The sequence below is a fragment of the Pholis gunnellus genome, assembly GCF_910591455.1.
Source record: "Pholis gunnellus genome assembly, chromosome: 8".
In the NCBI taxonomy this organism is placed as follows: Eukaryota; Metazoa; Chordata; class Actinopteri; order Perciformes; family Pholidae; genus Pholis; species Pholis gunnellus.
In genome coordinates this window covers 5,619,737-5,644,336 of record NC_136534.1, presented here as the reverse complement: position 1 = coordinate 5,644,336, position 24,600 = coordinate 5,619,737, and the positions used below count along the sequence as shown (strand labels likewise).

The 24,600-nt window shown below is 40.8% G+C and overlaps 1 protein-coding gene across 1 annotated transcript in view; it reads right to left on the bottom strand.

Moving 5' to 3' along the window:
* Positions 1 to 3,541: 3,541 nt before the first annotated feature.
* enpp2 (ectonucleotide pyrophosphatase/phosphodiesterase 2) overlaps positions 3,542 to 24,600 on the bottom strand; it is a gene marked incomplete at its 5' end in the record, with an annotated part of 33,022 nt that continues 11,963 nt past the window's right edge. Inside the window, 16 exons of the mRNA XM_079165397.1 lie at positions 3,542 to 5,094; positions 6,630 to 6,783; positions 6,920 to 7,052; positions 7,276 to 7,353; positions 8,477 to 8,612; positions 10,065 to 10,204; positions 10,461 to 10,506; positions 14,279 to 14,448; positions 14,598 to 14,685; positions 15,465 to 15,540; positions 19,124 to 19,251; positions 20,256 to 20,287; positions 20,978 to 21,103; positions 21,317 to 21,425; positions 21,590 to 21,662; positions 22,944 to 23,009. Coding sequence (XP_079021523.1) covers positions 4,924 to 5,094; positions 6,630 to 6,783; positions 6,920 to 7,052; positions 7,276 to 7,353; positions 8,477 to 8,612; positions 10,065 to 10,204; positions 10,461 to 10,506; positions 14,279 to 14,448; positions 14,598 to 14,685; positions 15,465 to 15,540; positions 19,124 to 19,251; positions 20,256 to 20,287; positions 20,978 to 21,103; positions 21,317 to 21,425; positions 21,590 to 21,662; positions 22,944 to 23,009 — 1,726 coding nt within the window. The 3' untranslated portion in view covers positions 3,542 to 4,923. The remainder of the gene's footprint in view (positions 5,095 to 6,629; positions 6,784 to 6,919; positions 7,053 to 7,275; positions 7,354 to 8,476; positions 8,613 to 10,064; positions 10,205 to 10,460; positions 10,507 to 14,278; positions 14,449 to 14,597; positions 14,686 to 15,464; positions 15,541 to 19,123; positions 19,252 to 20,255; positions 20,288 to 20,977; positions 21,104 to 21,316; positions 21,426 to 21,589; positions 21,663 to 22,943; positions 23,010 to 24,600) is intronic.

Sequence of the window (24,600 nt, the reverse complement as noted above, 5' to 3'; positions counted from 1 at the left end):
CGTGTCCTCTTGATGGCTGGTTGAACTACATGATGGTTGAAAGCACTCATAATGATATGACAGTATTATTAGTACACTATAGCATATCATTATTGTAGAACATGATTAAGGTGGACTCATGATACGAATAGAGAGAATTACACACAATTTATTTTTACTGCTTATTATGAATAATACATACACACTGATCCGCCCATACACAGATTCACACACGCATATTCAAACTCCTATTCTATATGGTAATCTACACATACATGTATATACACACATATATATATAGTACATAATATATACGTGCATACACCTACATATATCCTCATAAGTATCTATTCATTCGTATCAGATACTCTTTGGGCTTGTTTTTATCTACTTATTCTGAAAGAGTTGATATAATTATTTTCGCTATAGATCTCATTGGATGATGCATTCCATTAAGCCTACTGCCAGCAGGCACATTTAAAGAAATATCATCTGATTGATTGGGGTGATGAGGCACTTAAAATTAACCTATACATTTTCCCAACACTTGCGCATTTAACGACGTCTGCGATATTTTGCCATGCTTCTCGTCTAGCCCTCGCAGCGTTAGATTTCGCCATGATTATGGTCTTGAATTCCTCATATGCGTTCATGATCATCTCCTGCTCGTCAGCGGAGTAAAAAGAGACTCTTTCTTTGAGTTTATTTGCCGTTGTACTGTTAGAAAATCATGGTTTCGGTGATCGACGCTTCCCCCTTTTGAAGTAGGACGGGCACGCGCAACGATCCTGTTGTCTGACATCTGGTTCAAATTAACGAGACTGTTTGAGCGCGGATCAGCCTTTGAGGAACCGAGATAGCCTGATGTCAATCATCGAGTTAATTTAAGCTGGATAATAGGACATTTGATCGACTTAGTTCAACCACGTACGAGGAATAGGGCCCTGGACTCAAGTTTATCCCAAGTATCGGAGCTTGTTTGTGTTTTTCTATTTTGGCAACAAGTTCTACCAGTGAGCGTCCACTAGGTGGCAGTACTGGGCAGACATTTATCGTGTATTACTGTTGACAGGCTCATGTGGAGGCATGTGAAGCTGCTATGTGCAGTAAGAATGTGCTGTATTTCATCATGAGAGCACATCAGCTGTGATCTATTCACTGTGTATGCTCTGTGATAATCTGCTGATCAGACGTGAAGGTGGGCATCCTTCATGACTTCAGCAGTCCATCAAAAGGAAATTTGAAACTGCTGCCAAAATAACTTTGTGTGCTATTATATTTAATATTATTGCTGTTGTTTTTGTCAAGTGTTTTCTTGCTGTTGCTGTCATTAAAAGTGTCACATGGTTTTACAAATGATTTATCTTGTTCATGTGCTTGAATGTAAATGTACAAAATCACATTTGCGTTATGAAAACATTTTCAGCAAGATAACTTTGAGAAGAAGGTGAGGCAGACCGTCCCGGACCTGGACAGCCAAGCCACGCAGAAAGACATCGAGCTCATCCGGAGCGAGACGGAGTGGAAAATAAAACTCAGGGCTCTAGAACATCAGATGAGATGCGAGCTTGCCGCAAAGGAGGAGAGCTTCCAGAGAGAGAAGGAGCTGCAGAGACGCAGCAGAGAGATGGAGGAGGAGTGGCGCAACCAAAAGGAAGAGGACATCAAGCTCCTGCAAAGCAAAACGCTGAAGGTTCAAAACCTCAGCCTTCAAAAGCTCGCCCAAAAAACAGACAAGGAGAAGGCGCAGTTTAAGAAGGAGGAGAAGAAGGCCAGGAAGGAGGAGGAAGAGAGGGAGAAGAAAGAGAAGAGAGAAAAGGAGGAATTGAAAATACAGAAGAAGGACAGGAAAGAAAATGAGAAAAGACAAAAGGGGGAACTGAAAAGACAAATGAAAGACAAGGAGTTGATGGAGGAAGTAGAAGAAGTGAGAAGCAAAACACACACACACACACACACACACACACACAAGGCAAACAGGTCTCAGGGGAGAGCCCAGACTAAGAGCAGTTAAAAAATGATGACATAATAATAATAGCAGCCCACAGACTTCAGCCACCTCGCCCAGACCAGGGAAACCGGGGCACCCTCCTGGAGCCAGACCCAGGAGGGGAGCTCGTCAGCGAGTGTCTGGTGGCCGGGCCTTCGCCCTTGGGGCCCGGTCGGGCTCAGCCCGAAGAAACATCATGGAGCAGCCACCCTGTGGACCCACCAGTCACAGGGACGAGCATCGGGGTCGGATGCAATGCAGACCGGGTGGCAGGCCGGGCCGGGGGCCTGGGCGAGTTTAAACACTATTTCACTTATTAAACACTAAAAAGTCCTCAAGGGCACAAATTTAGTTTAGCAGATAAAACATTTATAAGTGAATGCATCTTATTAATGGATTTGGATTATTATCAACAATAAAAATGACAGGTGATTAGTGACATCACCTGTCTCTAATAGCTAAAGGTCGGTGTTTAATTCTCTCAAATTGTTTAATTTAAAGAGCTTTTGGATGCTCCTCAAAGAGGAAAATATGCAATATTTCATTAAAAAAAAGTAAAAGACTGAACATTTTTTTTATCAAGAATATAACTTACATGTGGACGACAGACCCATGTTTGTAGAGAAATATCAGGGTTGGAAAGTAACTAAGTATGTTTACTCTCTTTACTCCACTACATTTAACTGACAGCTTTAAGTTACTTTTCAGTTTTACACATAAAACCGATGAGTTGCTAAAATGACGTATTGTTAAGGGTTTAACTACCAAAATAGTATACAAAGTAGGGTGGTTAAGCTCCACCTGATCTACAACAATAACAGTATCATACTAATATCTGGCATGTTAATGGTACCATGAGTACTTTTTCTTTTACAGGTCGCTACCACAGTGTTGTCCCTACTGAGAGTTGTCTTTGTTTTCATCTTACAACTTTCATCCTTTCACAGTGTGTTTACAGTTCATGAAAGTTATTTGTAACATTTTGTCTCCCTAAAAACTTCTTACTCAGCGTTCGGTTGTTCTTAGCTCATCCCTCATACTTTTGGTTGCAAAAAAAACAAGATGGCGACAACCAAAATGCACACATGTGCCAACCAACTTGCTCACATTTGAGCCAGCTTTGTGATTAAATGATGTTAGCCACCTTCCATCACTCATCACAGACTTTCAAATCTTACATAAAAAATGTAGCTGATTCCTATGTCTATTAACTAGAAGCAACATATTTCAAAGACCTCAGTACACACAGATTTATAATACGTTTGGTCACTTTTTTACTTTCGATACTATAAAACTATGAAAGACATGTTACCATCACCCACAAAGTTAGTGACCTTCAGATGATTTAACATAGTAGAAGAAGGCAAGTTGTTTCTGTGAACAGAAAATAGATGTGTGCCAATAACCAACCCCGGACTCCCCTCCTATTTACATGTACGCTCACAACTGGAAGACGGAGTTAAAAAGCAGCTGGACTAACTTCAATATGCAACACAACACACTTCATTTAGTAAAAACACTTGTTTATTGTGATGACATTTACATAAAGCATAAATAGGTCTCACAGGTGGTAAATGTTTTAGAACACATTAATACATCATCACTGACATTATTGTTTTCGTGCACAGAACAAAAAGTCAACACACACACACACACACACACACACACACACACACACACACACACACACACACACACACACACACACACACACACACACACACACACACACACACACACACACACACACACAATCTACAGTCAAACACGAACAGGAAATATCTTGAATTCAACATATACACACTGTGTACATGCGCACACACACACACAAAACATTGCATTATCATTTCATTAAAAAAAATAAAGACGATTCCTTCTTAATCACTGAACATAATCTGTTCATAGTGTAAAGAGTAGACAGAGTGGATCAATGTCATATTGCTAGGCAACTGAAAATGTTTAACAATCCGGCCTTGACACTGAGGTGATGGTTTTGTCTGACGGATTCTGTTGATGGCTTCGTAGTGCAATTAAAGATTATTCAAACACTTTAAAACATGTAATCACTTTTACACAAATGGAATATTGTTTGCTTGAGAAGAATATACATGTATATTACCAAAACAAACCAAAAACCTCAAAAACTGTTCTTGGTACTGCTGGACGATGACAATTAATATAAAATATGTAAGCGTACACAGGGCAATCAGTCCTGCATTATTATTTGATCTTGTGGTCCTGCCTTGTACTATGGCCCTACATCAAAGACTCATCATGTTACATTGTGCTACAATGATGCATTTTTGAAAATAAAGCTGTTTGATCAAATTGCCCCTAAAACCAAAAAACTGGTGTCCTTTAATATTCCAGCATAGGATTAGTGTGGGTTTCTTGGTCTCTGGGTAAAAAAATCCAGCTGTTCTAGAAAGCTCCGCTAACAGGTCGACCTGGCCAGACTGCTGGAGACGATTTAAAGTTAACAGAGGGCAGATGAAGATTGATGGCCTCTCTGTTATTTACACATTATGACAAAAAATACTGGTACAGATTCAATTTGAGCCCTTTATATATTTACTCACATAGGTCAATGTTGTTCAGTTTGATGTAATTTCATTGAATCTGAGTGCCGACCATGAAACAGTAGCACAGAGCAGAAGAATTGCTTTACTTGCCTGCTACGAAACAAAATAAAGTGGACAGTGCCACAGCTAGTAGCTCAGCCTCAGTGGTGTTCAATGCTGTGTCTGAGATGAATGAGATGAAAACAGATGCCCAGTGAAAGGGCCACAACGGAGCAGCTGCACACGGCAGCCATAGCAGACAGTGAGAGCATGAAGAGCTGGTGTAGGTCAGTGTAACGGAGGTGATAGCACCACTTCTTTGTACCACATACATCCACCACGGTTGGAAAAAAGGAATCAGCAACATCAGTGTTGACAGGGGGCCAGCGGATGTCAGATCTCGCTCTCGTAGGTGTGCATGTAGGTCTTGAGCGAGAGGATTTCGGCGTAGCTCCGGGTCGTTCTGCGGTACAGGTCCAAGCCCGCCAGGATCTCCACGTCTCTGACTCGAGCCGTGTGCATCTTCATCAGGTCCTCCACCCAGCGAGACTCCTCCTCTGAGCTCTGCGGGGAGGCAGCGAGGAGCACAGAAACGTTAGCCACCTCCTTCCCCTCTACGGACCCTGAAACCCTCTTTCGCTCACAACCCCCAAGTGATTTGGCTTTGAGGGAACATAGTTTGTATTGTCATGAGAGTGAGTTGAGAAAACGTATGCCACTCTCATGTTTGTGAGTACAGAGCTGGAGTCAGGGATTGGTTAGCCTAGCTTAGTATAAAAACTATGGACTGTAGTCGGTGTGACGTCACCCATTGGTTCGTGGACTGCGGTTTTAAATCCTTGAGTTCAGCATTTTGGCTATCGCCATCTTGGATTTTAGCTGTGGCCATCTTGTTTTTTTTGCATGGAAGTGACCATAATTGGACGGCGGAGGAGTGATACAGCGTTTACTGAGGTAATAAATCAAGTGAGAAGTAGGTTCATTTTCTCATAGACTTCTATACAATCAGATTTATTTTTGCAACCAGAGAAGTCGCCCCTTGATGGCCATTAAAAATAATACACGTTTAAGGCACTTCAGCAGTGGCTGTAGTGCCTTGGGGGAACAGCTAGCCTGTCTATGTCTAAAAGCTAACTTAATAACATGTTGTATCTTGTCTGTTTGGTCGCCACACAAACAAAAAAATCGTTTTAGCGTAAATTAGGCTGCATTCACACTAAATCAGGCGTTGAGGCAGTTAGCACAGGGCTGTGCGGCGTTGTGTCACTTAATGGCCTATTTAAAGCCAAACGTGGCTTTAATGTTGGATCGCTGCTTATGTGATTGGCCACAATCACAGGTTGTCAGGTTGCATTTCTCTAAAGGTTGCTAATGCATCCAACCCATTTAGGAAAATGGGATATATTATGTTAAAAATCAATAAAGATATGCTATACAAAATAAGGTTTATTCTGTTTCAACTAAAAATGGAGGTAAATAATAGCTGTTTCCCCTGTTTCCACTCTATAAGGAGCTGGACTAGACAGCGAGCCGACGCACAGACTGCTATTTATCTTTTAATTAGAATCTTAAAACGTATCCCCTTAATGTTTCTCAGTGGTATCGAGTGGTACCAAATATCAATATTTTGTTTTGAAGATAGAAACTTCAGTATTTTGGTAAGACTAATGCCGATTAATACATAGTCTGGGAAATTTAAAGTGTCATACTATGGACTCAGCAGCATTTCAATCATCATATTTCAGTGTTCATGTTGTTCCCCATCTTCACTGTCATAGCCATACAGACCTAACAACAGTTATTTTGAATTTAGGATAGGGTCTATGCCATCCTTACTTAGGATTCCTAACTTGGGGAATCCCTAGGGACAAATCTGTAAAAGCTAAATTCCCATCCTAAGATAAATTGGGATTTGTAGATTTTTTTATAAAGGTATTCGGAATCTTCTTTCTGTCTACCAAAAATCCTAAATGTCATCCTCAACTGAGATGAGATAGGATTTCAGACTTTCTGTAATGAAGTCCCAGGTCTCTATGAAGTGTATGTATATGAGTGTTATTAAAATGTGGTGATGCGTTTTAAGACGCGATGTTCCTTACGTTGCAGGTCTCGTCGTTGCTGGCTCTGTGCGGCAGGATGAAGGCAGCGCTGCTGAGCGGGCCGCTACACGAGTCTGCAGCCTGCGTGAAGTCTAAGCAGCTGGTCAGGACCACGAAGAAGTGCGTGGGGACGGGTATCACCCCACTTACGTACCTGCAAGAACAAAAGACTTGAGCTCAACATTTCCCATGAGCCAGGAATCATTTTTTTCTTCCTATTTTTTCCATAAACAATGCTCAGCATAAATGTAACCTTTGTGTGTATTGAAGCTGAAATAGAATGCTCTTACTCTTTTATCTTCTCAGCGGAGTCCCTGACACCATCGTAGTCGTAGTCAAATATGGGTCCAATGAGCACATTCACTCCATTTCTCTCGGTGGCGTATTTCTTCACCAGCGCTCTCTGGAAGTAACTCCATATCCCTGAGAGAGGAAGGTGGAAGAGAGGTTGAAGAACAAAAGCGAGAGAATGAAACAGGGACTATGGGATGGGAGGTGATAGAAGGTACAGAAAAGCAGTGAATATATCAGTGAATCCATCCGCACTGATTTGTTTTTTTGTTTTTCTAATTCACAACATACAAGGTTCCAACGGGGCTCCAAGCATCTGGCCCTTGAAGAAACTTTGAATCACTGATTGACTTACTCTTGAATGCAGGATACATGGGGACGGTGTTGGTGATGAGGACAGCATCATATTTTTTGTCCATGGTTGTGGAGAATTCTGTCAATAATGAAGAAAACAGAACATGATTAACTAGAATAATCACCTCACAGTTGTATGCCTTCACCAACCACTCAAATTGCAGTTTAAAATGTCATTTGTTCCTACTAAACACTTGAGTAAAATTGTAATAATTATTAGCATATTATTAAACTCTGGCCAAATACATGAGGTCACATTGACCTTGATCTTTGACCACCAGGTTAAGAGAAGAGAAAATTCCTGAGATAATGCGTCCACGAGAATGGGACAAACGACCCAAATACATGATGCCTCCAGCCACGGCTGTCGTGGATCATAACAATGATTTGAGCTGCAGTAATATCGTTAGATCTCAGCAACATAGTTAGTGAGTAAAATGTTATTATAACGGATAGGAATGACGAGCAAAAATAAGACCCAGACTGTAAATATGTGTATGAAACAGCCAGCATAAGGTTTATGAGTGTAGTTTAAAACATAAAATAATATGAGCCAACATATCAAATTAACTAATGATTATTTCTACAATAATGGACATTTTATTTTTCTCAATACATTACAATCATTTATTGTAAAAATGTAAAAAATAAAAATAAGAAATATGATAAAATGACAAAAGCTTATGGCAATTATCTGAGTAAAAATGTGTCTGATTAATAGTCCAAGACCACAAATATTCAATTGAACATGAACATGAAAATTAACAAGCTACAAATGATCCATTTTATTATCTCCGACAGGAGACCATGTATTCAGTAGTGTGTGTGCGTGCGCTCTGTGTCTGTCTGTCTGTCTGTCCACGGCGAATCTCGCATATTACTGGACCATCAGCCTTATCATTTTTGTGTTAACGTTGCATTTTTACGTGCGTATTGTCAAGAAAATTGACTTGAAGCATAAATAAATGCTTCCGGTTGCGGTTGCGCCCATTAGACGCAGCTGAAGTGTGAGCCTGCGTGGAGCTGGTGCTGACAGCTGCGTGGATCAAAATGCAAGGGAAAAATGCTTTTGACACATTTGCGTTCTAGACTGGAGGTTAGACAATTGTGATTTGTTGCAGATGGAGATCTGCACTCTAATGAGTGCACCTTTTTAGTTTTGTTAGTGTAATTCAGTGTTTGCGCTGTTGTGATGAACTCACGCGGTGGGTACAGGAAGGCGTAGGTGATCTGTTTGTCTGCTCTGTAGTTGGTACAAGACTGACTGTAGGCTGGAGGAACTCTGGTATCAGGTCTCACACAGTTGGACAGGGCTTCAGGCAGAGGGGATACTTCTACCTAGAGGACCACAGACACACACACACACACACACACACACACACACACACACACACACACACACACACACACACACACACACACACAGAAAGAGAGAGGTCAGAGGTCAGCGGACTTCTAGTTTAAACTATCGGTGGTTTTCGGTTGTCTGGTGGATGAGAAAGATGGCATGGAGGAGGGAATACATTGCTTCATATACTGTATGTAACAAGTAGAAAACAAACACAAAACAGATATGTCAGGATTAAAAACAACTAACAGTCATGTGATCAGATGTCATGAGGACAGAGGGCGTTTTGTGAAGTTGTGCGTTTGTAGCTTCGAGCCACATCCTCCACTGCTCTTGGAATACTCTCATGTCTTAAAACTTCACCGATAACCCTTTCATCTTCAAGCACATCGTAAAAGAGTTTTAGTAACAAGTACATTTAATCAACCAAGATGAGTTATGTAACAGTTTGGCATGTGACACACAAATGTGTCGATTACAACTTGAGACCACTTGGCCAATAGCTGTTAGAAGGTTCAGACATGCCAGTAAGAGACATATAACAGCCAACGACACAAGGCTTCAATTACTGCCGTGTAATTCACTGATGCAAAAGTATACAACCCCAGAACATTTTAAATCAATATATATCAAGTGCGAAAAAGTTAAAGGTACACGTTTTCACCGTCTTTGGATAAAAAAGTTCAGAGAAGCAGTGAGAGATTGTATCCAGGATATATTATCATACAAATTCCTCTAGACCCAGAACTTTTCACATCAGGTTTATATCTAGCAAATTCTCACATTCTCACATTAGAAATATGTCCTTTATTGGCCAAAATAGTTTATTGCTATGATAGAAAAAAGTTTGTAGGCCCAGTATGAACAAATAGGTTTCTGAATTAGCTGCGACTCTGCCATAACATATGCTATCGGGGGGAATCAAGACGACTCTTTCACAGCCTCTAGGATCCCTTCATATGTTATCTAGAGGACAGACTTAGCCCATATGATGGAAGACAGAATATTCTACTGAGAATATACTATAAGTAGCCCTCTGCAACATCCACATCCACTTTTTTATTTTCAATTTATAAACATTAATGCAAGATCAACTTGAACTAAAGTGTGTCACCCTAATTCTTTTGAATACAGTATATTATACATCGTTGGAAATAACAGCAAATAATGAGTGTGGCCACTGTAGTGTTAAGGGAAATATGAACATATTTCTAAATTACCAACATATTTAGAGGGTCTTCATAGTCTAATGAACAGCCCTGTATTTATGTAAGACCCTGTCAAAGAAGAGAGTCGTGATGCCTCTATTGGTGATTAAGACTGAAACTCCACTACACCATCTGGCAGCTGTCCTCTGAATAAGGTGCCTTTGATGCCCGTTTTCTGACAGTTAATATTCACACTAACGTCCTTCAGGGCGAAGAGCACAGGATGAAGAGTACCTGTCTGCTGACGGCGTATGACGTCCAGAGAGGCATAGAGAGCGCCTCGCTGTAGCCGCTGATGTAGTCACTGTGGTGGAGGATGGAGTACTTGGTACGAAAGAGTACAGCAGGTCGGCCGTACGGCAAGTTCCTGCTGTCTGAGAGGGGGGAGCATGGGGGGGGGGGGGGCAAAACAGAGGTATGGGACGAGACACATTCACAAAACTATTTACAACAAAGTGACAGAACAGCAACACAGCAACATGTGACGCAACGCGTGATGCATCGCTGTGTGGATAGGATCACGATGCAGGTTTACTCGGGACACGGTGGATAATTTACTGTATTCTTTTACAATTTAAACAACTTTACATATACAAAATGACATTTTCAGTAACATCGTGAAAGACTGACCATCCATAGCTTGCCTCAGTCGTTGGTTTAACTCCTCCACTTTGTTCTGTAAGAGACAGAGCCAGAGTGACTCCACGTTATAGCCTCGTACAAGGGTCACTTTCAAACCTCTCTGGCCCCTACTTTTTACACGCAACTGCAAAAAGATCGGAGATTGAAACAATCTCTTGCCAGAGATCTTCATGGGAATCACAAACACAGCATAAAGTGACACACTGCAGAGAGGGGCTGGGTCTCACTCACTCCCAATCCAAGCCATTCGGGAAGTAGATCTAAAAAAATACACAGACTGCGTCTAGACCGAGAAGGGCGTCAAGTGTCAACATTAGACCTTGATGGAATGAGAGGTTGCCTTTTTGTTGGCATGTTATCTGCAGATTTAGTTTGAACGGCTTGACTTAGAGGTGAACTGAGTCCAGCTCTGCAGCAGAAAGTAAAGATGCAACACGATTCTTTACGTTTTTAAGGAAGCTGAATGGAGGCCCGTGATGACACTTTGTCTTTTCAATGTGACTTTTGTGATCAGATGCACCAGATCGGCACTCTGTGTCCGCACTTGACACTTCAATGTAACGGTGCCTGATCTGATAGAGGGATGGATATGTGTCAAAGGAGCGGCTTTAAAGGCTTTAGACTTGTTTTAATGTCGGTGATAAAGTCGGTGATAAACTCAATGAGAGCCCGGCCACCTCGGCAGGTGGTCTGGCTGATCGGATCCCAATGCGAGCAAGATCCGATTTCAGGGCGTCGGATGCGTCCTGGCATGATCGGAGGACAAAAGTCACATTGCAAAGAGAAGTGGAACCACGGGCCGAAGACACAACAAAGCAATCAGATATTAAGATACTTTTTTTTACAAGTGAAACAGGCTCATTCCCACACTCACAGACAGACAGACCAAACAAATAATAAATGAACCGAGGCTGATAGGCCCATGCAAATTCATCTTTTTACAGGTCTGCTGTGTAAAAAGACAACGTTAACTGCATTTCAAAAGCAAAACAAAAAAGACAACATCTGCATTGAGTCACTTGCTGAGCCATGTTTGGTGAATGTACTGCTGCTTATGCATAATTTCTAATTTAAAAAATGTAACAATACAACAAAAATAATGATGACTAAAGACTCTTCAGAGCAGCCAGTGATGAAGTTTGAGTTGTACTTTTAGTATCCAAGAAAAGTCAACAGATCACATGAGCAATAAGATAAAGCAACTGATCCTCTGATGTTTCATCTTTCTCTTCTCATCATGTCTCAATCTAAAGATCATTGGACATTATAGTCATTGGACTGAATGGAGGGATGGTAGATAGTTCCTATTAGCTCCCTCATATCTGTAAAATATTATGAAAATACCAGATTTGTAATTCAGGGACTACAGATGGAAATGATCTTTTAGCTATATCTGGTACAATACATGTACAGTGCATTGTCACTGTTAAATAAACACAAAAAATAAAACACATAAATACAATGTTACTGAGGCATAGTCCACACGTACGCGGGTATTTAAAAAAAAACCCAGCCTTTTCTATGCGTTTTGGCTTCACACCCTGACAGTATTTTAGGTTAAACTGCTGCCAGGGTGAAACATATATTGAAGATGCATGTATTAAGAGCACTGGATACATTGGTTCTCTGGCTCATTCACATAAACGGAGGAAAGAAAATAACTCTGGATTCCGCTATTTGTGCATTTAACAACTTTTAGGACCTAAATAAGAGATATTCAAGTTTTCATACTAGGAAGTTGATGTACCCCCAAAAACATTTATCCGCTGAGTTACAGAAGCTTCTTTTCCAAAGCAAGTCACTCACTGCTTTGAAGCAGTGTTTAAAAAAACACTGTTGAAAAAATGCCTGTGTATGTGTGGACTCGGCCTCAGCAGGAACACAGGCAGACTGAGCAGTGCTCGAGTGGTCTCAAGGTGAAACACAGTGAAGAGAGGGAGAATGGTTGGCCTCTGGCCGGCAACACAGTCACATTAGTCATCCTCTGTTGAACTATGTGAGGGTCCAGTTTGGCCCGTTGAAATCAATTAAGCATCATATAATTCTTGATTGACTGTGCAGCTCTCTCACAGGAGGAGAGCGCTGTATGCTGACTGGCAGTTTTACTTACATTTAAGTATTTTATAGTTTCTATACGCTGTAAGATAATAACTGAGGGCTAGGTGACAGTAGCACATGTGTTGCAGATGTATGGTCATCACAGCAAAACTGCCTTGTTGCATGGACTCAAAACCTTATCTTTATCGTCACATTAAAGAAATACGGTGTCATTTTTGGAGATTGGCTTGTTAATCAACTTACCCACAATAGATTATGCAATAGATACCAAAAGTATCCATGTATCCCCAATCACTTCAGTGCTCCATGCCAACAATGTATACGACACTATGCATAGAGACATTCATTCTCACTGCTTTTCTAGTGTTTCCACTGATCGTTTAGAAATCCTACCAATGTCATATATATTATACCTATACATTTCTGACTTAAAGGATAATTCCAGAATATTACAACTTTCATGTTATTTTTGTAATTTGACTCATTATGACCCTGTTCACACCTGGCATTAACAGCTGTAAGTACAGTTGGGAATGCCCCCAAGACACATTGAGGGCGCATTGAAACATGCTGTCTGATTTCTATTTCAGTCAGTTCAAAGGAAACTGAGAGATTAATATTAATATAACAACCGGGCTATTCATGAGGGCCCATGCTGTATTGATTTGTTTTTTTCTTTAGTTTAGTTTTGACTTTTAACTTTAAGGCACTGGAAGTGCATTGCTGCCTCCCGCTGGTTAAAAACAACAATGCATTTGGTCTTTGCACGTGTTTATTTGCATAGAGAGCATAGAATCTGAATTGTAAGTCGCTTTGGATAAAAGCGTCTGCTAAATGACTGTAATGTAATGTAAATTTGAGATCCGATCACAAGCGATCACTCCAGATGCATTTGGAGACGCATTGTAATGCCAGGTGTGAACCATAAACTGTCTATAAGAAGTAGACTTAGTCACCGTGAGGTCACCCATTGGTTTGTGGACTACAAACGGCATCTTGGCTGTCTCCATCTTGGCCACGCCCTAAAGCATCCCCTGCTTTATGGTCTATTTGACTCTAAATGGACCATCATTTACTAAATGAACATCATGCTGTATTGAAGAAGACTTGAAACTAGAGATTGAGACCATAAACTCATGTTTACAATGTTTACTGAGGTAATAAATCAAGAGAGAAGTAGAGTCACTTTCTCATAGACATCTGATCCTTTTTCCACTTGAGTTTCTTGTGCTATCAGACTTGAACTCAGCAGTTACTTTGGTGAATACAATACTGTGAAAACCATTGAACCAATGTTCAAACCTATGAATATTAGAAGATTAGAAGTTGTATGGACTAGATTTTTCCTTTAGGTGCATACCATTTACTACCTGCTATCATAACAACTACTTATTACTACTCAACCTTACAGCTGCTTACACTTCATGCATTACTTACTGACTAATTTACTTAGTGAATTATTGACACACTAAATTTACGTGCCATCACCCAATCTCATGTATGGTGTGTTAGCATAGTGTTAGCGTGGGGTTCCATGGCGGAAGGTTATGAAGATCAGAATGATTTTGGTTTCACTGTTGTTATCACTAAGCGGAAGGTTATGAAGATCAGAATGATTTTGGTTTCACTGTTGTTATCACTAATCTAAGTGAGCTTGACAGACAAGCCAATCTCCTAAAAACTAGTATTCTTTTGAGCAGTGGACAGGAAGCCAGGCCCGGGTCTGCCACTGAGTCATCATGGCTGACCTTGTCTTCGCAGCTGCAGCCCAAGTCGTCTGTTCCTGCCGGACCAAGACCAGAGGCTGCCGGCCTCGAAACCTCCTCTGGCATGGAGGGCCTGTAGGTGGGGCTTCTCAGCAGGTGGTTCAGACTGCCATGGGTTCCATTATTGGGGGCTGGTTTCAGACCCAGAAGATCTGAGAGCGGGAGAAATCAGCTTCATGTCAGCCAAAAGAATTAGTGGAGGCTGTCACACATACAACAGCACTTATGCTGTGACATATTCATTGAAAGTCATAGACATGCACTCAGACCCAAGCACACAATAACAAAACAAATGCCTTACCACACATGACATTATAAAGCTCAATGTTTTCAAAGGCTGGAACTTTAGTCTTGAATTTAAATGTAGGTCCGTACCCCAAGAAAATAGTCTGAAAATGAGAGTTGATGGCACAAGTCAAATGATTTGTCACAAGAAATAAATTAGAATTAGGGTGACTAAATGAGAATGGCTGACACTGGGGACAGGGTAGGGGGTGGGCGTGGCCTCCAGTACATTACATTCAGTGTCAGCGAACAGTAGCGATAATAATAGTAGTATTCTTTCCTGCAGCTTTACAAAACATTATGTTCGGAAGCAATAATCCATGTGTATTCCCCTCCCCCCCACTCGACCCGGTACCTACAGTAACAATTTAGCTTTTTGGCTGGATGTTCATCGTGCTCCATGTCAGCAATAGATGGTTTAATTTCTCTCAGTAAATGTGTTCATTCAACAACGTCATTGCTATGCATCGCTGCTGTGCCCAGTTGTTTATCAATTTGCTGCAGGACTGTCCACGGCTAAAAAATGACAATTAATCAGTGTAGGCTACGGACATAAATAATGTTTCACAACTATCAGTATTTATTGTTTTATTAGGCTAGAACAAACAAAACACAGGTTAAATTTCGGGGCAAGATTCGGGACAACTGCTCATAATTCGGGAAAGTGACACATTTTTCTGGACATCTGGTCATCCTAGTTAGTATTTCACTGTTTCAGATTCAAGACCTAATACTTGTGTACTTTGGCTATTAAAGTAGATTAATTCCTGGGTTATGACCAATAGAATAGTAAATAAAATCAATGTTTAATTTGTGCTGCTGCACCGGATATAAAAAGCCAGCCAGAAAACAACTTCATGCCACTATAGATTACCAAGAGTACCTGCATGCTGTTGATTTTATTGTCATATCCATGGTCACCAGAGAAGCCACAGTGCCTCTTGCCTTCAGGAACTCTCCTGTAATGAACAGTATGAATCAATCAATCAATCAATAAATCAACCAGAACTGGCTGGAATGTTCAGATTATTGTGTCAGATGACCCAGAAAGTTTTGGCAGCAAAAGTCACAAGTCAAAAGCTAAAATATTACATACCATACCAACCAATTCTGCTTTATACCGCTATTTTCTGCTCAGCTAATTTGTTGTATTCAACAGCTTTTGGCAACTCTTAAAGATGGCCACCCATCAGTCATGTGAACCAAACTGTGGTCAAATCAGTTGAATCGAGTAGGAGAATGAAAGATCAACTTTTAGAAAATGTACAATCTTGAACTTTGAGGATCTATCAGGATCTACATTCAGGATTACTGATACCTAAATATATGTGTTAAATCACGATTGTTCCAGGCTGCAACCTGGAACCTCCGGAAGTGCCTTAAACTTGCATCAGGGGGCGACTCCTCTGGCTGCAAAAAGGAGTCAAATTGTATAAAAGTCTATGAGAAAATTACCCCACTTGATTTGTTACTTCAGTAAAGATTGTAAACATGAGTTAATGGTCTCAATCTCTAGTTTCAAGTCTTCTTCAATACAGCATGTTTTTTAGTAGGAAACTATGGTCCAATTAGAGTCAAATAGACCATAAAGGGTATGCTTTAGGGTGGGCTAACTTGTGATTGACAGGTTTTCGTTTTACAACTTTAACCCTTTGTTTTCAGTTCATGACATGTTTTTTGTCCCATTTCGGTCGCCTACAAATGTCTTATTCAGCATTCACTGGTACTAAGCTCCACCCTTACGTGTCACTTCTGGTTGCAAAAAAAAAGATGGCGACAGTCAGAAACCAAGATAGCGATAAACCAATGGTGATGTCTTCGTGACTACGTCCACTTCTTACACATATATATATAGATATAGTCTATGGTTCTTTCTCTTAAGGCAATAAGTTTCAAATGTTTTTGAGTATGATAGAAATCTGGGGTCAAAATGGAGAAAGCAATTCTGACTGAAATACTGAACATCGTTAGATTAACCTCAGAGGTGTCAAATATGTAGGTGGTTTAGAAGTACCTGATGCAGTGCACCGTCAGGTCCACACAGGTTTTTAGGGGTTAAACCGTGGTGTTAAATACAGTTGAACTGCAGCATGTTGTCAGTATTCACCTAGCCCTCGGCCCAGGACAAGCACTCCTTCACACAACCCAAGCCAGAGTCCTCTAATTGAAAAACAGCCACTTTCAACTAAGTGTCCATTACAACACTACTTCCAGTTATACACCTTAATTTATGTGTGTGTATGTGTGTCTGTGTGTGTGTGTATGTGTGTGTGTGTCTAGGGGGTAAAGCCACAAGCATGTTAAAAATGTAAATGACTAGCTGACAGGAAAATTAGACAAACTCAGTGTATCATTTGGAGAACAGTTAGTTGGTTTGAGATTTACGCAGACATCGACTTACGTACAGTATATGTGTGTGTGTGTAATTGTGTGTGTGTATGTGTGTGTGTGTGTGTGTGTGTGTGTGTGTGTGTGTGTGTGTGTGTGTGTGTGTGTGTGTGTGTGTGTGTGTGAGAGAGAGAGAGAGTAAATGCTCAGACACTCTGCTCAAAGCTCCGGTGCCAACGATTAACCCGTCTGTCTATCTGAGCTGCACTGAAACCTCAAAGATGTCTTTCATTTAGCAGCATGCGTGTATATGTGCATATGTGTATGTGTGTGCATGTGTGTGTGTGTACTGAGACATAATGTAGCTCTCCCATGGTTCACCAACCCAAAACGGCATGACAGCTCCATGCAAGGAGGCTGTTACTCTGACACACACACACACACACACACACACACACACACACACACACACACACACACACACACACACACACACACACACACACACACACCGAGGTGGTTTGTTTTCTCTTTCAGTCTTGATGACTTCATGGTTTACTTTGTCACTGAATTACTGCAGTAAGCCTGTCAGAGTTCATTTTAGCTCGTCATTAACATTTCAGCAGCTGCACTTTTAACACTAGTGTGGCTCTGAACGTGACATCTTAAAACTTTTCAGCACTACACGTGTTAATGATGCGTTGATAGCAGCCCACGTTAGCATAAAATGTGTTTTTAAGTAAAGCAAGATGTGCAGTAAAAAGCCTCACTGACGGGTGGGCTGAAAATGCCACGTACTTACACTGACTGAACACAACATTAGAGCACTTCCAGCAACAAATTAAAACTAAATTAGTTAGAACTTCTAACTTATCTATTAATTATCAAATAATGAATAAAGAAGTTAGAGGGAGCACCTTTTTCATGATACGCAGGCAGATGAACATTTTATAAGTATTATAATAATAATTGATAGTAAGTCACTGACTCCTGCAGTATTTATATGATGTGCGTGTGTCCTTGAGTTATGGCTCTAAGAAGAAGGAGTGAAAGATGTAAAGGGTTAATATTAGAAATCAATGAGAGACAATGGCTTCACCTAATCTGTGAACTTCATCAAAGGTTCTAATAATACATCCACAATTAGAATTTTTTTACTATGAGACAAGCTTTCTTGTATGCCTGGTGTTATCGCACATATTTTAAGTTGGGTCTCATGTTATATAGTTACAGGTCAACGGTGTAAAGAGAGATATATCTCAGCCCACATTTCTGGGTTTCACAGTGGAGGTGGAAAGTGTGTCAGGTAGAACACTGCACATCAGAGTTCATTCTCCCAGTTTCCTGCATACATCTTCAATCTGAAACATTTAAGATTGATTTACTCCATTCAACACTGGTGGATGTCTGTTTGTGCTCTCAGTGAACCTCTCATGTGCTTATTATCTCCGCCAGGAGATCATGTATTCGGTCCTGTGTGTGTGTGATTGCGTGTCCATCCCTGTGTCTGTCTGTCTGTCCATGGCTAATCTCCCATACTCCCATCAGCCCTATATTTAATCAGCTCATTCATGCTCAAGCAGCCATCGTGGTTGCAGTGATTCAAACTTTTTGAAAACACATTTCTTTTGTCAAAATATTTTATTGACTGTTTTATACTGTCATTAGCGTCAACGATTAGCAAATCACAAACTAAACCAAGCGCTGACTACAACGTAGCATGTCTTCTCATGTCGGTGGGAGGTTAGCTATTTAGCTGTTAGCAGCCAGTGGTCAGTAGAGTCCTGCTGTGTGTTCAGCTAACAGAGCTAACTGCTAACAAGGCTAATACAGCTAACAGAGCTAAGAGCTAACGGAACTAATCACACAACAGGACTAACAGTTTCTGTTCAGAGGAAGCATTAAACAGTCAACATAAAGCGTGACACAGTGAACTGCAGTTTAGCTGCATAGATTAAAATGGAAGCGTATCTGTTGCGTGAGATAAAAATGCGCCTGATACACTTTCAGTCTAGACGGGGGGCAATTGTGGTTTGTATTCATTCAATCAAACATTACAGCAGGGGTCGTTGCACTTTACTGAGAGCACTTGTCTAGTTTGTACTGTATCTCCAATTGGCATATTGAAAGGAGTGTCAGTTTTTACAGTTGTCTAGTTTAGCTTTTCACACCATGCATGTGTTCCTACTTCTTGTAGTAGAGGTAGTACTTTACCTGGCAACGTGCCACTTCCTCTCCACCAGCAAGTGAATCTCTTCGATGCGCCGGTTGTTGGCGTAGTGCAGTCTCTTAGGCAGGTGCTGCTTCAAGTACGGCTTAAAGTGCTGGTCTGCCTTCTTACACTGGAACAAAGAAACAATCATTGGTATTTTGATCTTATAGAGGCCAAACAGAGAGGTGACACACCACTCAGTATGCTCCACCAAATACATGCTACAATAGCATCATTATCTTTTAAAAATATAACTTGTACAAATGCACAGAGAGAAAAGATATTAAGCCAACGTCGAAGTCCGGCTCTACAGAATAAGCCAGTGTTTTTTCTTGATTCTGAGCTGGATTTTAAATCACATGTCAACAACGTTACAAAGATTGCTTTTTATGATTTAAGGAATATTGCAATAGTTAGACCCCTCCTCTTTTTGGAAGATTGGAAAGGTTGACCCATGCCTTTGTATATTATCTCCTCTAGATTACTGAAATACACTCTATACTGGGTTACCTAATAAACATTGATAGGCTGCAACTTGTACAAAATTAACAGCAAGAATGTAAACAATAATGAATTAAAGAGAACATATTACTATTATTGTACAATTCTTTTACTTGTTTTTAAGGCTCTGAATGGTTTAGCACCTTCCTGCCACTCCGACTGCTGATCCGAGTACGTTGCTAACCGTTCCCTGAGGTCATTTGGCAACTTCTGTTGATAGTTTTAAGAAAAAGCTCAAAACTATTTTTTATGATTTTGCTTTTATTTCATTCCACCTTTTTCTAACATCGTTGTTATTATATGATATGTATTTCAAATGTCTTATACTTGGTTTTCATGGTTTATATCATAAAAGTGTTGATACAATTACCAGTTTTTATCCTATTTTTTTTATATCTCCTTAGGACTTCATTATTTTTGTGGTTTTCATCCTTGTATCTACTGTTTTAAAATACCTGTGTTATTGATGTTTTTCTCTTGTAAACCATTTTGAACTGCATTTTATGTAATGAAAGGTGCTATATAAATAAAATTATATTTCTATTATTATTATTATTATTTCCAAATGTACTAAATTCTCTATCAGTAAGTTCACACAAGTTCTAGCATTTTTCATGCAAGCCGAGTACTTACTGTTAGATTTGCAACAACAGCCTTGGCGTCATCTGAAATAAAGAACAGTGGTCAGAGTAGTGAAAATTGTTAAGTACAACAAAAGAAACATACTGTCCTGTATATCTTAACAGTGGACTTTAATTAAAAAATAATAATATTGAACTTCAACTTGTGAGAAGTAGGTTAGTAGGACAAATAAATGTAGACAGAAATGTCTATTTCAAAAGGACAAGATAAAATGTGGTCAAGTTGTTCCATCGCTCAGTAACCACTGTATGCTGCCAATGATCACATCAGAGGCGTATTGTGTCATGTCTGATGATGATGATGATGAAGACGATGTTCTTACAGACCAAAAGCTCTGAATACAAGGTAGTTTGTGTTAATAAGAGGGAAAATTAAAAAATGAATAAAAATAACTAATAGATATCACCATAAAACTTCCCCAGTTGATTTCTTACATCAAGACAATTATTTTTTCTATTACATGTTTTCTGAAATGTTGTGTTTGAATATGCAAAAGCGGCAATATCACTAAAAGAGACAAAGTTGTAAAATAAACACCTAAATGTGCATTTTGGATGTTTTCTTTCTATTGACTAGTGCATGAAAAAGCAATGTCTTCACCTGTAGTGTCTCTTAAGTGAACGGGGAAAAGACAAAGACAAAACAAAAGAGGAAGAAAAAGAGGATGAAATATCTCAGCATAAATTAAATATCACAAGCTTTGCTCTTCTCACATTTAGGGTTGTTAGGGTATCTCGAGCGTATTCTGCCCAGAGACCCGGGGACGAGGATGATGTCATCAACATTGGTCATGTAGTTGCTGAGGAACTCGGTGCGATCACAGTGGGCCTCCTCCATACCTGAGAACACACAAGGGAATGAGTGAAACCTATAATGAAGTGAATGTGCGATTGTCCCTTAAGACCAGTGTGCCTTTGAGCAAAGCACTTCATCCTAAATTGCTTCAGTGGAGCATGCATGTAATGTGCTCTTCCAGCATGATGACCTTACACCACAGTGTGTGTGTGTGTGTGTGTGTGTGTGTGTGTGTGTGTGTGTGTGTGTGTCTGTACCATGATCCCCCACCAGGATGATGTTGACACAGCGGTGCAGTTTCATCTGTTTGAGTCCATCCATCAGTTGGCCGACAATCCTGTCAATCATCCGCAGAGGGTTGTTCAACTGAAACACAGATAGGGAGTGAGAACCCACTGTGTGTGTGTTTTGATAAACAATACACACAGAGAGACACTATAGGGGTGTGTATGTGTACAGCTAACTTGCGCTTTCTGTGCAAACGCACACATCCCCACACACAAGCACAGACGCATATACACAATACTCACTTCTACGCTCATGGGCCCCATTTTGTGTCCGTATGTGTCTGGTTGTTCAGAGTGCATGGCGTAAACATAGGGCCTGAAACAAGATGGAGATGTGCTTATGGTAGTTGTAGTGTTAGTAATAATCAACAATAAACAGGTGCTTTAAAGTGCATCACTTGCAGTGGTGGAGACTAAGTCCCTTTACTCAAATGCAGCACTTATGTGCAATTTTGAGATTGTACTTTACTTAAATAATACTATCGTACACTACTTTATACTTTTTTCCCACACTACATTTCAATGGAAATGGAAATGACTGTAGCTTTTGCTCTACGACATTTATTTGACAGTTATAGTTACGTTTCAGATATTAAATAGATAGTTTGAATGTTTTGAAGTCAGGCTGTATGAGGTACTCCATAGTCAGTGTATTACCGACAGCAGATGGCATGCTGACCGTCATCTACTGGAGGTAGTGCACTGACCAGGGCGTAGAAATAGGCAGGCAGAGTGGTTGCACTGGGGCCTGTGGGGTGGGAGGGGCCGTAGAGAGAGCTATTCCCAGTACAACAGCCTAAGGAATCAATTTGACTGGAAAACCCAACATTGTTGGCAAAACATATATCACTTAATGGTGTGTGTGTGTGTGTCAAATGATCTTATTTTTCACAAAAAAATAAAAACTTGGAGAGAAAAAAAAAGTGTGTATCAGAGCTTTGTTATCAATCATCTCAAGACCTTCACATTAGTCTGGTGACCCTTTGGAGGGGCCTGACCCTTAAGCACTGAACCAATGGACTAAAATAGCTAACTGTATATAAAAATGTTAAACCTTTATAGAAACAGTAGCAGCTGTAATTGTTACAGCTGTACAAGTAATAGTAGTAGCAATGGTGATATTAGTAGCAGCAGCTACACACACAACTGCTGAGTCAGATCTCTATCATTAGAGGGGAAAGTCATGCACAATCAGATGTACAGTAGCAACGCAGCTCTGCAGGGTAAAACTCGGAGCTACTGATCCACCACTGTCAGGAGGTAAACAGAAGCATGAGTAAGCGTGGGATTCACAGAGATTAGCCCTCACGTAACTAAAACATTCCAGTTTTGAGTCAAACTTTATTTCAGTCCGTCGTATTCAGACCAGCTGGGAAATAAATGTACTAAAGAGCAAATTGATACCAATGTATATTTTCTTTCTGAACACCCGGCTGTCATACTGGTTTACGTTACAGAACTAATGTGATACGATGGAAAGTGTTTTCCCCCCACTCTTCCTAAGCTGTGGCTGCAAAGAAGAAAAAAAAAAAGAGAAAACAGGAAGATGAAAGACGAATGTGAGACGGACAAAAAAGAAAAGAAAAACTGATTTCACCTCTCCCCTTCAGGCAGGTGGAGCCACTGCAGCATGGTCAGTATCCGCCTCTCCAAAGGGATAGCGCTGGAACACAAACACACAACAAAGGGTAACATTGGTTAACATTTGAAGAAAACCAATAGCTGCAAGTGACAAACAAGCCATGGCACGAACACAGAATTAGAGTGATAGACTCAGATTCAGGTGCCCTTCATGACCCATTAAACCATTAAACTCCAAACGGTTCCCTCTGACTCTCAAAGAGCCTCATAAAGTAGAACACACTTGGAGCCCTCTGACTGTGTCTGAAAGTCAAAAGGCTGCCTGTGTAGTGATGAGGCCACCAACCAAGCCGCTGGCTGTCATACAGTCCACAGCTGTCAACCATCAAGCCCGGGACTGAGGCCCTGAGTGGGGCTTAATGTACGAGGTAGCGCGAGGGGGGGTGGACGAGGAGGTGTGGTCTCGCTGCGTGAACACTTGACAGCAGGTTAGATCCCTTTCTGCACTTTTGTCTATGTTCACACTTTCAACAACATTTCCCCTCTTCTTGTTTCATATACTCTCTTTCTTCTTCTCTCCTCTTTCTACACTCTTCTTGTGGTTAAGGGGTGGGGGGGACCTCCCAGAAAGCTGAGCCCAACACAGACCTTCAACCAGTCAGCCAATCATTTAGCAATAATCCCTGGTCCCCATTACCATGCCAATCCCACAGTGGTACTATAAAAACGGGGGCTTTCTCAGCCACACAGAAATGTCAGCACACTCTCTCTGTCTCCCTGTCATGGGCACAGTCCTGTCTCACTCTCCCTTTCTTCCTCACGCACCTCTTGTCAGTGCCAAGTGCAAGAAAAGCACTGTAAACCGCACGCTTCGGCCCCCACGGTTCCGTAGGGCGGCACGTCTGCGACCCCGGTTTACAGAGGAGCCCTGCGTAGTGTAAACAGGCCCATTTGCCCAAATTGCTGTGAAAACAGCCCTCTGCTGAGATCTGCCTCCCCGCTTCATCAAAGCCGTCTCTGTGCCGATAAATGTGGGCTCCTTTGTGTTCCACACACAGGCTATAGGTTTCACTGCTGCGGCCCGAGTGAGCAGCAGGAACATGAACGGGGATGCTCTTGGGACTTCCTTTGGGAATTTTCCCACCAAATGATTTACAGTTCCGGAATTATCAGTGATAAGATGCGTCCGCAGTGGTATTTAAGGCACATTAACACCATAACCTCAGGTTTATAGGTATGAGGACACTGCTGTCGCCACATGATTGGCCGATATGTCTCATGGTTGTAAAGGTTCCAATATCAATACAGGCCAGAGAGCTTTGGCTATTTATTAATGTGTTCTTACCTGGTGCCAGAGTACATACATGACAACAAAGTGTGCATTCAGTATATTAAACAAGCTGACATCTGACTACCTGTGAGTTTTGTTTACAACGCCTGATTCACTTATCGGGAAACATGCACAAATGTAAAAATGCCAAAGGCAACTATTCTAGATATGCGGAAGAGTGTTAGGGCCAGGCATAAGGAAAATCATTCGATGTTTTGTTTATTTATTCAGCATCTTGAGAATAAAGTCGAAATGTTGGGAATGATTTTAATTTGCCTTTCAAGAATCAAAACAGCTCAGACCAAAGAGAGCAGAGTTTAACAGTACTGTACGAGAACTGCAT